The sequence below is a fragment of the Macaca fascicularis genome, chromosome 10, assembly GCF_037993035.2.
Source record: "Macaca fascicularis isolate 582-1 chromosome 10, T2T-MFA8v1.1".
Taxonomy (NCBI): Eukaryota; Metazoa; Chordata; class Mammalia; order Primates; family Cercopithecidae; genus Macaca; species Macaca fascicularis.
The window spans coordinates 107,492,576-107,507,503 of NC_088384.1; the positions used below are offsets into that span (position 1 = coordinate 107,492,576).

The 14,928-nt window shown below is 49.2% G+C and overlaps 1 protein-coding gene and 1 long non-coding RNA gene across 11 annotated transcripts in view; one reads left to right on the plus strand and one right to left on the minus strand.

Annotated features, from left to right (window-relative positions):
* The window catches only part of LOC123567155 (uncharacterized), a 43,166-nt gene that overhangs the window by 25,720 nt on the left and 2,518 nt on the right, over positions 1-14,928 (plus strand). Inside the window, exon 2 of the long non-coding RNA XR_006689939.3 lies at positions 4,200-4,338. This is a non-coding gene — a long non-coding RNA (uncharacterized lncRNA). The remainder of the gene's footprint in view (positions 1-4,199; positions 4,339-14,928) is intronic.
* Positions 1-14,928, minus strand: part of NFATC2 (nuclear factor of activated T cells 2) — a 176,596-nt gene that overhangs the window by 5,403 nt on the left and 156,265 nt on the right. For 5 of the 10 annotated variants that reach the window (XM_065523314.2, XM_065523312.2, XM_065523315.2 and 2 more), the window contains one exon: positions 6,034-6,121. The exons of the other annotated variants lie outside the window; for them this stretch is intronic. In XM_065523314.2, coding sequence (XP_065379386.1) covers positions 6,078-6,121 — 44 coding nt within the window. In that variant the 3' untranslated portion in view covers positions 6,034-6,077. The remainder of the gene's footprint in view (positions 1-6,033; positions 6,122-14,928) is intronic. 10 annotated transcript variants of the gene reach the window in all.

The window sequence follows — 14,928 nt, forward strand, 5'->3', positions numbered from 1 at the left end:
TCCTAGCAGGGAACCAAGAGCAGTACCAGTCACTGGCATCAAGAAGCAAGCTACCTTCTCCCGCCTTGGCTACTGGGTGAGATCTTAGGATAGTGGATCCTGCAAATAGGTTCCCTGAAACATTCTTGGAAAGAAGAAGGTGCTATTGGTGACAGCTCCTCCGTGAGGCATGCTCCCTGAGGTATGCCTACACCTTCAGTTTTGCAGGCAGACCATATTGACTAGTTGTGGGGTAGAAGGGATGAGGATGTAAACCCCTTTGGGAGTCCCATCAAAGGCAGGTTCATTTTCCATTTCCTGGTTCTGACACTGAATTCTTCCCACACCTCCTCCTACTTCCTTTTCTCACCTTAGGCTTAAGTTACATTGTCACTGAGGGTTAAATGTTCAGAGTTGCCCAAAGTCTCTTCATGGTCAAAGCTGGGCCCTCCTAGGTTCAGGGTGCTTTTCCCTGGAAAACCCCTGCCCAGATGGTCTGCAACCTCCATAACAGTGAGAGGCGGGGGAATGCAAAGAGCTGAATGAACCGGGTTTGATTCTCAGCTCCTTCTCTGGCTGTATGACGTTACCTCTCCGTGCCTCAATTTGCTCAACTGTAAAGTGGGAATCATAGCACATATCTTTTCAGGCTGTTGTAAGGATGCTAACCATTCACATATGTGATAGCGCCCAGCACAGTGCCTGGTGTTCAGTGGCTAGTGGCTGGGATGGTCAGTAAAATCCCTACGCTTCATGTTAGACTCTGAATTCTGTGCTTTGCAACCATCGGCTTTGTTTTGTGCCAGAACGTCAGGCATGCGAGGTCAGGTTCTAGAGCCAGCCAGGGTTAGAATTCCACCTCTGCCACTTCCTTGCTTGGTGAACCTTGCCTTGGTGACATAACCACTCTGTGCCTCAGTTTCCTCATCTGTAAATTGCATCTAAAAATATTACCTCCCAGGTTGCTGAGGTGCTTGGATGAGATAATGCAAGTAAAGATCACAGTGCCCAGTGTACAGCCAGTGTTGGTTTGTAGACCAGTATATACGTATTAGATATGTATTCGAAATACATACATTATGTATAACTTTTCCAACATGTGGAAATGGATTCACTAATAGGAATGTAGAGGACAAATTCATATATTTAGCTAACCAGCACTAGTTGGGCACCTACTGTGTACCTGGTAACAGCTGACTCCCAGGGGCCCTAAACCAGAAGCTGCATAAGGACTGTCAGCCCGGACCCTCAGTGCTTCCTGCAGGGGTGACGAGCTGACCATGCTGTACAGGACTCTCATGTAGCGAAAGCTGAATGCCCGGGGCAGGTGGGGTCGGGGCAGCTTCATGTGAAGCTTTTCAAAGCCCAGATTCCAAAGGGCTTCCTGTTTTCTCAACCTAGGAAGTGAGAGGAGTGGATCCTTAATGAAAACTTTCCACAGCCTCAGCTTTCTAAAAATAGCTGGTAGGCAGAGACACTGGCACCAAAGCCCTCTGGAAGGGCTGTTTCCCTTCTCAGAACACAGGGCTAGGGCAGGGGACGGGAAGTAGGGAAACTTTCAAGCAGACAGAAGCGTGTTTCCCTCCCCTTGGATGGAAACGGTCCTGCTTTCTGGGAGCTACTTTCAGGTAGAAGTGAAGAGCTGCATCTGGAAAATCCAGTAACCCTATGCACTTAGACCTTCTTGCTATTTGGGGGTGGTGAGGGGGCCCTGAGTTCAACTCCCGCCCAAACCTCTCTGGGTAGGAACCGCCTCTTTCTGCAATCTCGGCGCCTGCTCCCCTGACTACCAACAAGGAGAAAGTTCTAGAACAGAAATGCCTGCTAGGTGGTGGTGACAGAGTACAGCCACATTGGGCTTTAAGTTCTGAGAGAGGGTCTCGTCTCAACCACTTCATGCAGCATCCACAGGGAGGCCCCACATTTGCAGACTCGAGTACCAGGGTGCAGGGGAACCCCAGTGCCCTTTCACCATGCCATTTCTCCTGGTCTCTGTCTGTCCCCGACTCAGCCCTGTTCTCTCCTCTTGTGTCACCTTCCTCACGCTGCTCCTCTGGGTAGCATCATGTTTCCCCAGTCTAATGCTTTTCCTTCTCACATCACCCAAGGCTCAGTCTCCTTGGCAAAGTCCCCCTTGGTGGCCACCCTCAGCCCAGTCGCACTCCCGTCTCCTCACTATCCCCTGCTGCGTTGATGCTCTCCTTCCCCTCATATCCCTTAGATGGTGCTTTGGTGCATGGGAAGTACTCAACATGTATTTATGAACAGAACACAGCAGCTTAGAAAGGGATTGGGAAACTTCAGGTCACAGCCAGGACTGGCCTCCCCAAGTCGGCCTCTGAGGTTTGGGTGCTGAGCCACTCTCCTGTATCATTGCCATCAGCACTTTAGACCTCCAATAATCTACCCTAGGCCAGCAACTGTGCCTCTCCTCCTACCTGTTCCCAAATGGGGCCAGGTGCAGTGCTTGCCCCTGTCCAATGCTGCCCCTTGCTGGAAGCTGCCCCACATTCCAGCCATAGTGCCCTCACTCCCTCCAAAAGCAAGTACTGAATTTTCAAGTAGCCCTACTCATGCATGGCACCATGCAGACAGCAGGTGCTTAATGCTTGCATTAGCCCACCCCAAGGACCCTGCACCATCAGCCTAGGTCCCTTAGTTTAAGGAAGCTGATTTTCCTTTTTCAATTGACAAATGGGTTGCTGATCTGTTACTTGTTTGGAGTCTTTCTCTCTACAAAAGAATACCAGCCATTCACATCTCCTGAGAGCTGTGTGCCAGGGACTATTATTTAATTCTCACACTGCTCCTAGTAATATCATTATCCCCATTTTATAGATAGGGAAATAGAGACAAGCAGACCAACACTCTAGCAGGTGACGGGGGATTGGGATTTGAACTCAGGGCCCGTTTAATTAACTTGTACAGTATTGATCCTCTTTCTTTTGGGGATCCCAGAATCCTCTGTGTCATTTGCGTGAAGTCAGGGGAAGGCTCCAGTAGACTCTGCCTAGCCAGCAGAGAGAGGCCGTGTGATGAAGGCAAGTGCTCTGCTGGAGAAAGCGTCCCTCTCTCAGAACAGAATTGAGGCCAGCAGTTGTGAGTCTGCCACGGTGCTCTCGACCTCTGATCATCCTTACAGAGAGGTGTCCTGCTGAAAAGGCTGATGGAGAATGATCTCAGGGTGACTACTAAGCCTGAAACTGGAGAGGAAAAAGTGAACTGATCTTAAGTACATAAAAATTACGCACAAAACACAGTGTAACATTTTCAGTATATATGACAAAGTCATTTATAAACAGGTGTTTCCACTCAGTAAGAAGGATATTAGTATTCTAATAAAAATGGCTGCAGACATAAAAAGATGATATACCAGGGGTCCACAAACTTTCCTGGAAAGAGCCAGACAATATTTTCAGCTTTGTGGGCTCTTTCTCACTTACTAAGCACTGCCAGTGTAGCATAAAAGCTGCCGTAGACAGTAAGCAAATGGGCATAGATGTGTTCCAGTAAAACTTCATTTGCCAAAACAGGCTGGGGGCCAGGATTGACCCAAGCACTGTAGTTTGTCAGCTCCTAGTATATATATGCTAATGGCAAAAAAGAAAAAGCAGGGTGTTCTCTTTGCCTGCTTTTTGAGGGTGGCCATCTGGGGAAGCCAGTGCCTCTTACTGGATTTCTAAAAGCTAAGTTAGATCCCATTCTGCCCTAGGAGTTTTCTGTTTTGCTAAAAGGCCCAGGCCCAGGCACCTGCATCTACTTTCTCCTCCCTTCCTTTGCCAGAGCTCAGAGGTTCCCAGACTTCAGTTTGCAGCAGTATGGCTGCTCAGGATTACATGTGGAAAACAACACAGATGTATGAATACTTCAGGTGCAATTTAAAGGACTTTCAAGGGTGAATTTCACTCTAGGCCCTTTCCCTTTGACTGCTGACTTTGGAACTGAATCCCCTGAGAAAGCAGCAACAGGAAGGAGCGGATAGGTTGGGTCCTGCTTCTCGCTCAAACCTCAAGCATGTTTTCTAAAATCTGGTGAGACCACGTGAGTGCCCACGAGAGCCTGGGCCCGGCCACAAAGCCATGGCCAGAAAGACACTCCTCAGGCTTGGAATGGGAATCGAGAGGGCCGCATTCTCCAGGCCAAATCAAAGAATCTGAGAGCCAAGAGGGGGCCCGAGGCACCACCCCCAGTCACCACTGACTGTTTTCTCTGCCTTGCAGTGCCTTGCTGAATTCACTCCCATGACCCCCACATGCTCGGGTCAGGATGCGTGAAGCTGAAAGCACATGAAGTCCTCTCTGCGCTCTTCTGCCTTTGGTCCTAACTGTTCTCAGGCGAAGCGACTCTGAAGGCCAAGAGGTAAGTTCCCTAAGCAACCAGGCCTGCTGGTCTTGAGCCTTCCCGTGACTTTTTTTTTTTTGAGTCTCCCTCTGTCACCCAGGCTGGAGTGCAGTGGTGCCATCTCAGCTCACTGCAATCTCTGCCTCCAGGTTCGAGCAATTCTCCTGCCTCAACTTCCTAAGTAGCGTAGCTGAGGTTACAGGAACCTGCCACCATGCAGGGTTTTAGTAGAGACGGGGTTTCACCATGTTGGCCAGGCTGGTCTCAAACTCCTGACCTTGCCTTGGCCTCCCAAAGTGCTGGGATTACAGGCGTGAGCCACCGTGCCCGGCTCTTCCCCTCTGACGTCTCAAAACTGAAAAGGCCTGTTACTTGAGACAGAGCTCTCCCAGACCTCTGCTTTGCACTTACTAAGTAACTTCCCAGTGTTCATCTTCTCCAGAGAAACCTGGCCGTACTTGAGTGAGGCTCAGTGAAAAGAACATAAAACCCTTACTAGGACTGTAGCTGGAAACTGTGGGTGGGGTCTGAAGAGTGATGCAGCAGCAGTAAGTCCCCTCCCAGGTCATACTGGTCAGAGCTACAGAGTCAGTCACAGGCCTGAGCCCGCTGGCTTGCCAAAGTCCCCAAGCCCAAAACACACATTAAAAAGGCACCGCCCTTCGACAAGTTCCCTGAGGGGCTTACAACCTCAGCACTGATACTTTACTTGCATTTTTATCCTGATTCCTCAGACGTGAAGTCCTGAGGCCGGAGAGTGGCAGATGGTTGGAGAATGTGCCCCTCCTCCCAGGGCTTCCTTCGGCCACAGGGAAGTAGGGGTTCATCTCAGCAGGCCCCATCCTCTGGCAATCGTGCTTCCGAAGTGTCAGCTCCCCTGGGTGTGCTAATATAAGCTCTAAGATGGTCTGGGCACTGTGTGTACTGGTTTATTCCAATTAGAATATGGAGATTAAATAACAGCAACAGCATCTAAGAAGCTGAGGCACAGAGAGGTAATGCAACCTTCCTCAATGTCTCATCTGGACTTCACACCCCCAGGGCCTCCTGAAACTGGTGCAGTAGGGTCGTCTTAGCTGCCAGGCTCTTCTGTGGAGGCCCAGCGAGGTGCATCTGTTGGGTGAGGGGCTCAGCCGAGCACCCTGGGAAGCAGTTCAAGGGACTGATTTCAAATCCAGAAACCAAGTAGCAAAATCATGAGACTTCAAAAGCCACAACAAGGAAGCCCCCGGGAGGAGCTGAAACCTTGAGCTGAGGGAATCAGGATTGGAAGTGCCCTAAGCACAGGGCGGGGCTTCCTGAGTGGCTTTCTAGGTAGGTTTTCTGACCTCCCTGCCCACTCTGCTGTTCCCCAGTACAGAACACGCGCCACGGATGGAGAGCCTCATTTAACTGGACACCCACAACCAAGTGTGCAAAACCAAAAAGGAGCAGGCTCCAAAGACGGTGCTGCATTTTTCCATGCAGGCCAGCCCTGGAATCGGGGAGCATGCAAGTTACCGGGGCCTCATCCCCCCTTCTCCCGCCCAACCCTGAGATTCTCAGGGAGGTCCCCAGGAGTGTCCACTTCCGAAGTGGAGGGGTCTAGCCCTTAAGAGCAGGAGAATGAGAAGAGAGGGCCTTCAGCTTGTCAAGTTTTCTTATACTTAAAAAATTCAAGTTAAGGAAACACACAGCTGGAAAACAAAAGGAGAAGCAGAAGATATCAATTACCTTTAACTTTGATTTCTCGGATCAAAGATCACAGTCATTCTGTTTCATATTATGTTTTGTATCCAGCTAAGGTGTGTGTCTATCAGCTCTGAAAAAGATTTGCAAAATCATTTTTGAGAAGAAAAAAAAAAATCACCTTTGATCTCTCTTACACTTCCAACTCATGCCAATATCATCCAAGCCCAGGAGGGAACTTAACCCTTTGGCTGTAGTTCAAGCCAAAATTCTGCAACATCTTCGCCTTTGTGCCAGAAGTAACCCAACCCTAGGGTAATAATCATGGAGATGAGGGACTCTGTGCAAAGTGCATTACATTATGTGGGGTGTGGGACCAAGGGGAGCGTGTTCAAGCTGGACAGAAGGGCTGCTGTGGGGTTTCAAATCATGGCCAACTACAAAGAGAAAATTAAAAAGCCAGTTTCTGCTGCAGTCAAAGGAAAATTAGAATTTCATTAAAGATCTACTCAACTGTTATCTGCCTTCAGGCATCTACAGATACTAAACTGGGCCCTAGTTTCCTTCTTACTAGTGGTATCACCTCAGTGGTCAGGGAAATTCGTAAAACTGCACATTTTCTTCCTGTTTTTTGTCAACAATGGAAAAAAGCTCCTGCCCTATCAGACCGACAAAGGCACTTGAAGAGAATGAGACCTGGGGAGTCTATTGTAAATAAACCCCTCTCTACGTCTGTACAATGCCTGTGGCTTTCAAAACACCTGTCTTCCCAATCCTCTTTCAATGGCCCAACTGAAATACCCAAGTCCATTCCAAATGCCTGATTTAGAAATATTTTCTGAGTCCAATTTCTTACAGGGAGTAATGCAGCCTTATTAGAAATGTCAAGTAAACTAGGATGCTTTTTCAAGTAGAGGCATAAGCTCCCTGAAATCTCATCTTCAAGGGCGAAAGAACGCTCAATAAATGAGATCCTTTTAGCGCTTGTGCAGTCAGAGGCCTGGATTTCCAAATGTTGGGCTCCAACAGGAATTGTCTAGTTCGGGTTGGCTACTGCTGCCCTGGGGCAAAAGAAGCACTTCATCTCTCCTCCTTTTCTGACCATGCATCTCAGGCCATCTCCCAAAGCAAACATTTCCAGGTGGATGTGGCCCTAAGGCAGCTCCCACACTAAACTGCCCAGTCTCCACTCAAAACTGACTTCTTCCAAGTCCAAGAGCAGACAGTACTGTCGGATAATTCACTCAGGGCCTTAAAATACCACCTCTACCCTGATGATGGCCACATTAATAGTTTTAACCCAGACCATCACTCCTAAACTTCAGATTGCAATATCTACCTGCCCACAGGTCATCTCAAACTTCACAGGGCCAAAACCAATCTCCAGATCTTCACCCCTGCTCCTCCTCTCCTCCCCTGTGTCACCTGTTCCCATGGTGGGAAACACATTCTCTCCTTCCAGTTTGTCAGGCCAACCTAAGTGTGTTCCCCTGACTCCTTGTTCACAGCACACATCCCATACATGCTTCTGGACTGACCCCCAGATAGCCAGAAACCAACAGCCTCCACTGCTACCCCCGGCCCTACACAGCAGGGTGATCCTGTTGGAACTTATGTTAGAGCACGCCACTCCGTTTTGCTCAGTGGACAGCTCTAAAGTTCGGTAATGACCAACACATTTTCACTTTATCCATATCTACTCATTTAAGGAGCACTTAAGTGGATCTCAGGCGTCATGCACTGGTCTGAAGTCATACCCTTGGAGAAGTCGTTCAAATCTAGTTGGAACCCCAGGGACCAGGCTTTTCAGACCATCCAGGCAGAACATGAGTTCTCTCTCCAAACCTTTGACCACCAAACTGCATGGTACCCAGTGTTAATATGGGGGTGGAGGGCACAATGGCCCTATCTCAGGGGACTCGAGAAGCCAAGCCCTGTTCTGTCAGCATCACATGATGGCTCTGTCTGCAGCATTCGGAGGCACAGCTTCCTGTTTAGTCATGGAGTTTCATTCTTTGTCAGCTTCTTTGTGGAAGACAGAGGCAGGGCCTGTCTTCATTCAACTGAGGCCTGAAATCAACTCGAGACCAGACCACCGCCAAACACCCTCCTCCGCAGGTGGCTGCTCGCTCTGCCTTCCTTCATCCTCACAGACATCTCCGGGGGTGGTGGTGAGAGTCCCATTTCTCAGGTCAAGTCAGTAAGACAGAGAAAGATGGGGCAACTTGTCCAGGAACAGCCTCCTAGCATTGGGTAGAGACCAGATATGGTCCCAGCTCTATGGGTACTACTCCTAGGCTAGGGTTTCCCCAATTTGAAAGATCCTCTCGCTGCCCTGGGGCCTCTGCTAAAATGTAGACTCACATCAGAAGCTCTTGGAACACAAGCACTTCAACAGTACCTGAGCCTCAGTTTCCTCAGCCACAAGACGGGGAAGAGAACACTTCCTTGGCAAAGTCACTGTGAGGATTAAATGAGATGCTATAGGCCAGGCACGGTGGCTCACACCTGTAATCCCAGCAAAAATCCCAGCACTTTGGGAGGCCGAGGTGGGTGGATCACTTGAGGTCAGGAGTTCGAGACCAGCCTAGCCAACATGGCGAAATCCCATCTCTACTAAAAATACAAAAATTAGCTGGGCGTGATGGCAGGTGCCTGTAACCTCTGCTACCTGGGAGGCGGAGGTTACAGTGAGCCAAGATGGTGTCGCTGTGCCCCAACCTAGGCAACAGAGCGAGACTCTGAGATGCTATAGCTGGCTCATTGGCTTGTGTTTATTAGGCCCACAATATGGTCCCCTAAAGAAGATGGAAGAGAAAGAGACAAAGACCAGTCTAAAAGAGGCCACTCCAATAACCAAAAACACTATTCTGTTTCCCTACATGTTTAAATGGGAGCTGAATCCTTTGATCCGTTTGAATGTGCTAGTCAGTTGTCAGTAATATGGAGATGGGACATCAAGAGAAAAGGCAGTATTTAGATTTACTACATGGTCCTTAAGTGTCATCTACAAATCCTCCCAAAGACACAGGGGTACTTCAAAAACCACAATTACTTTTGCGCCAACCTAATACAAGGTTCCAGCCTAAGATCTATACAGTGGCCTTGCATTTTTAGCCCCCAGGCATAAACTGGTGAGTCATCCCACTGGTCCTATGGACTAGATGATAGTTTAGGATGTAAATTAGAAGTGGTTCGCTGATGAGCTTAATCAATGGTGATAATTTTCATAAAAACACAAGGGGTCAACAAATAGCCTTACAGACAAAAGTACAGACCCAAGAATCTGTCTCCTTGACAAATTATACAACTAGCTTCCCAGACTTCTGAGATCACAGGCATGCAGGTTTCAATGGGATGGAATTTAAGGGAAACCCTGCGTGCATCTCCATGGTGGAGCCAATGGGAATCAGGCACTGGTCTAAGGGATGTCCAGTTTTGTGGTTCTACAATGCAAGTCGGATGCCCCCTCCTAGCCAGTGTAGAACATGCTACCACCGTCTCCATTGTCTGCTTTTCTGCAATGATTGCACGTCAACTTACAATCTAGGGAGAAACAATTGGTAACTTTCTCTAAACTAAGCTACCCGACAAGGAAGGACTAACCAACTGTGTGAACTCGGGCCCGAACAGTCCATTTCTATTCTCCAATTCAGCAGAATTTCTTCTGATTACATGCAACTAAGCTGCACCTCTCCTATCGAGCAACCACACGGCTTCTAAAGTAGCAACCACAGGCAGGAAAGCATTCTAAACAAACCACAGTTTACTTCCTTGTCCTTCAGCCAGTTCATCAACACCTCAGCCCCAACCCTCTGCTAAGAAACATCAGCCAAGAGAGCAAGCCCTGCAAAATAACTTGCTGCCTTTGGGAAAAAAAAAAAAAAAAAGGCAAAAGAAAAGCACTTATTATATTGAATTGAGACACAGGAAACAAACAGTAATTCAAACCCACAAATCAGCCTGTGATCACAAATGAGATAATAAAATAAATACCTGATTTTTGGGGAAGATATATACCATAAACCCCCTCTCGGGGTGAGAGGAATTAACCAAACATTTCTTTTAAGCCATTTGAGTATATGTCTCTGCTTATCCAAGAGAGATGGCATTGGGGGTAGTCAGACACTCCCAGGTGGATTAGCAGGTGGGAGCAGTAAGAAGGCTTTCCACCCTAACTTGTAAAATTTCCTCCTCTTCTGGGAGAAGGTGCAAAACCCCCTGGTTCCATAGAGATCAAATTCAAATACCAACGTGGCCCTGATTCTTGGAAAGAACTCACTGGATATTTATTGAATCTTCCAGCCCAGTCTCCATCTCACCCTCCCGTAAGTTCACCTTCCAGATCATTCTATGTTTACTCACATATGCCAGGACCAGCTCACAGCACAGCCCTAACATGGGACATCCCCTCCCACCAACACATCCACATTCTCCCGAAGCCCAACCCAAGCCCACGTCCTGTAAGCAGGCATCCCTGGCCATGTCACAGTTTCTTCCACAAACCTTTGGATCTATCTTTTGTATTTTAAATCTTGGATTTCCCATAAGAGATGTCAACCATACTCCCTCCATACTTTCCAGATTCACAGGCAAGAGAAGCCACTAGGCTGCCTGCAAAGAAATTTCTCAAGATCTGAGCAGGGACCAGGCTCTGTCTTAAATTTCTCCAAGTGAGATCCACAGGCGTGGCCCTTGCACATACTGCTATCAACTCGAAGGCCACCTGGAGTGACCAGCAAGGACCGTATTCATGGGTGACACTGCACCAGGTGTTCCTAAGAAACAGTAGCTCCCAGGATACACAGACAGAACCTTCATTCCTGATTTGTCCCTTGATCAAACCTTTCACCTATACAGTCCCTGCTACACACTGAGTTATACCCCCACCACACCTGCCAAATTCCTATATTGAAGCCCTAACCCCCTCTGCGATGGTATTTGGAGATGGGGCCTTTGGGAGATAATTAGGGCTTGCTGAGGTCATGAAGGTGGGGCCCTCATGATAGAATTAGTGGCCTAAGAAGAAGGGCCACCAGAGGTCAGTCTCATTGTCTCACAGGAGAACACAATGGGAGAGAAAAGGTGACTGTCTGCAAGCCAGGACCTAAGCAGGTCCTCTCCAGAACCTGATCTTGACAGGATTCTCCAGAATCCTGGTCTTGGATTGCTAGCCTCTAGAACTGTGAGAAGAGAAATTTCTGTTGTTTAAGCCACCCAGTCTATGATATTTTGTTATGCAGCCTGAGCTGACTGATACAGTCCCCAAAATACATTCCTCTCCAAAGTCTCGGTCTATGCTCACAAGGTAGGCGTCTGGCCAGCGAAGTCATCAAGGTTCAAGTAAGCGGGCATCCCTCTATTTTAGGTCCAACATTCCCATGGCTGGTCTGTGGCAGGGGTTGAACAAGGAGCAGACCGTGATATCCCCCCCGCCACACCTTTGCATCGCTTGGCTGATGCCTAGGAGGCCCTCTTTTTCCTCTGCATCTGAATCCTGCTTGTCCGGCCATGATCAGGCTCAAATCTCTGTTTCTTGCAGTCAACAGCTCCTCCCTTTTTCAGCTGTTCTGGCGAGGGGCTCACATCATGGGGTCAGAGTCACAGGGATACACAGATGGCTGGGGTCCAAATCCCAGCTCTGCCACATCCTTTCATGAAACTTGAGGCAAATCCTAACCCTCCCTGTGCCTCCTCTGTTAAAGGTAGGCAAAAACTATTCCCAGCTTCTAAGGATTTTGAGAGAGAATCAGTGAGTCAATGCACGCAAAGTTCTTCAAACGTGCAAGACACATCATAACTCTGCACCACATTACTTCTTTTGGGAATCAGAACCAATCTTTTAAGTCCTTGAGCCTCAGTTTTTCTCATCTGTAATATGGGAATGCACATACATGGCATTATACCAAGCTAAGAAATAACCAAAAGTGGTAGCTGTTTCTATTAGCAGCAGCAGTGTGTCTCAGCCGCCACACAGAGGATGCTTGTTAACAGACTGAATGGATGACGGCCAGTCCACCCTCTTCCACCAAAGCACTTTCACCTTGGAAGCTATTTCTGCATTTTCAGAGTAGGCGGGGCTGAGATCAGCCATGCTCTCAGAGATGCGTTTTCACATCCTGCTGAGAGGGGCCCCTCCCAGGCCTCACTGTGCCCTAGTGTGTGCCGACTGCTTTGGGCTGGCGACCTGCAGAGTAGTGTGAGTCACCGACGCTCTCTGCAAACCAGAGGCCTCCGGAAACCAGCCCAGACAGCAGACTCACAAGCACCCCGCCACCAGCCATTTTATGAGCAAGACCTCGGGGCTTACGAGAAAGATGCCACACCACGTGCCAAACTGTCCCCAGCTCTTGGGATGAGTAGACATGGTGATTCTGAGACTCTGGTTTCTAGTAAAAGAGGTTCACTGGGAGGAGAGTGTGTCACTGGCAGATCAGTTTGTGGCCAGGAAGGCACCAAGCCCCAAGATGGCAAGAGGAACCACCTGCCTTGAGTTGAGCTCCAGGAAGAGAAATGCATCCGACGCCGACCAAGCAACACCAGACAGGACATGTCCCGCAAATCAGCTTCTGGGGGCCGTAAGGCATCCTCCTTGTCCTCTCCCAACCCACCCTCCACCACTAGACTTCAATGACGCCTTTCAAACCCCAGATCCACATGCAACACGAGGCCAACAGAGCAGTACCAGAGGCTGCTCTTCGGGACTGGAGATGCCACTCAGGAAGATGTGAGGCGGGCAACCACGTTCACCTCGAGTTCCTAAGGAACTGCAGGTGTGCAGGCACCATGACCTCACACATGTCATCTTGCTGTGCCCCACAGCAGGTCTGTTTGCATGTGCCATGTTCATAGAAGCTTGGCATCAGATAGGTCACAGCCTCGCAGGCAAGCTTTCACAGGCACTGCCTTTCAGCTGTGCATGGCTCCTGTGGTCCTGGTTTTTTGGGACGGAGTAGCATGAATCAGATCCCAGAACCCTGTATCTTGAAACCTGTGACATTTTAACACCAACCCCTCACTGGTTCGTAATACCCTCGTTAAGGCAGAGACCTCATCTCTCTTGTCTACTGCTGTATCCCCAGCACCTAGGACAGAGCCCAGCATATAGTAGGTGCTCAGTAAAAATCTCAAGGAGGAATGATTGGGCGAAAGAATAACACCACCTCCTAATTGATAGGACTTGCTCAGAATTTTTCCAATCAAGTCTGGCTTTCAACTGTCTCCCGGAGCACAGCAACCTCCGCTTCCCAGGTTCAAGCGATTCCCCTGCCTCAGCCTCCTGAGTAGCTGGGATTACAGGCACCTGCCACCACCCCCGGCTAAAGTTTGTATTTTTAGTAGAGACAGGATTTCACCATGTTGGCCAGGCTGGTCTCAAATTCCTGACATCACGTGATCCACTGGCCTTGGCCTCCCAAAGTGCTGGGATGACAGGTGTGAGCCACCGCGCCCAGCCTGCATATATAATTTTTTAATCCTCACGGTCATCCCAAGAAGTAGGTACTGACCACCCCCATTACACAGATGATGAAACCAAGTCTCCGAGAAGTAACAAACCCAGGCTCTGCAGCTATTACGTAGCAGAGCAGTGTGGCTCAGCTACCTGAAGATAGAAATTAGTTTTCACTTACCACCTGGCAACAAGAATGTTTCTCTGAATGCAGCTCGGCACAAACACTGGTCCCTTGGGAGACCCTAGCTTTTATCAGGGTTGGGCAGTAGAAATCACCCACATGATACACAAAGAAAAATGGGGGCGAGAGTGTTGGCATCGTTGTTAGCTTTGGGTAACCTGTGGCGGGGAGCAGACACTGAGATTTAAGAAGCAAAGAGCGGCTTGGCCCCCTCTGGACCACTATGCCAAGCCCGATACACATCTAAAAGGTGAAATGGTGCTGGTGTATTACAAGAGTTAAAGCCAAGGCCTGGGCTGCAGAGAGGAATGACTGGAGGTGCCCCAGCTTGCTTCCATTGGCAATGTTCTCTGGCAGAAGGGGAAAACGTAGGCTCACTTCCAACAAACCCACCAGCAACTGGGGTTTCTAGACCTCGCCCAGGCCTTCCTGTAGTATCAGTCTGACTCTGGCTTTGGGCCTAGGGGCATCTGCAGCCATCCTCTCTAGAGAGGGTGTAACATCTTGGTTCCACAGCGGGGCCTGTCTGAAAGGGAAATTCAGGTCACTCCCGAGGGTGGCAGGAGCCTGGGTGTTACGCCCACTTGCTAGCCACCTCATCGGAATTCCATCGGCAAAGACTCTCTCTAGCCACCTGATCCACTGATCGACTCTCCCTAGCCGCCTGCCAGCACCCACCCACTGTCAGGACCCAGGGATCCCACTTGGCCTTTAAGACTGAAGATGATCTGCTTCTCTCCCTCACTCTCCCCTAGTCCACAGTCTTCCTTACTATACACTAATCACACCAAGCCTGCTCATACCCCAGGGCCTTTGCACCTGCTGTTCTCTCTACCTAGGCTGCTGCTCTTGCCTTAGACATTTGTAGGGCTCTCTTGATGAGACCTCTTCTCAAATGCCACCTCCTTTGAGGTGCTACCCTTACTGGAACGGCAAGCAGGCCACCATGCCACCCCATCATGCCCTGTCCCCCCAGTCTGCTTTCTCTTCTGTCAGAGCACTTGGCACGCCTGGTTTTATCATTTATATGTTTAAACTGCAAGCTCCAGGAGGGCCAGGACTTTGAGCCTCTTCACTGTGTTACCCCAGCAGTGAGCAGTAAATGGCTGTTGGATGAATGATTTAACAAAAGAACGGACAAATAAATGAACCAACTATGGCTTCTGGGTACTGGCAACCCAGTGCTGACTTCATCTTGTGGACATCAGGTGCTCTAGTCCTCAGCTCTGTAGACAGATTCCAAGGAAACTGGGGATCACGTTTCATGGTCACAAAGGAGGAGACAGTGCCTCTGAGCTCTTGCTCA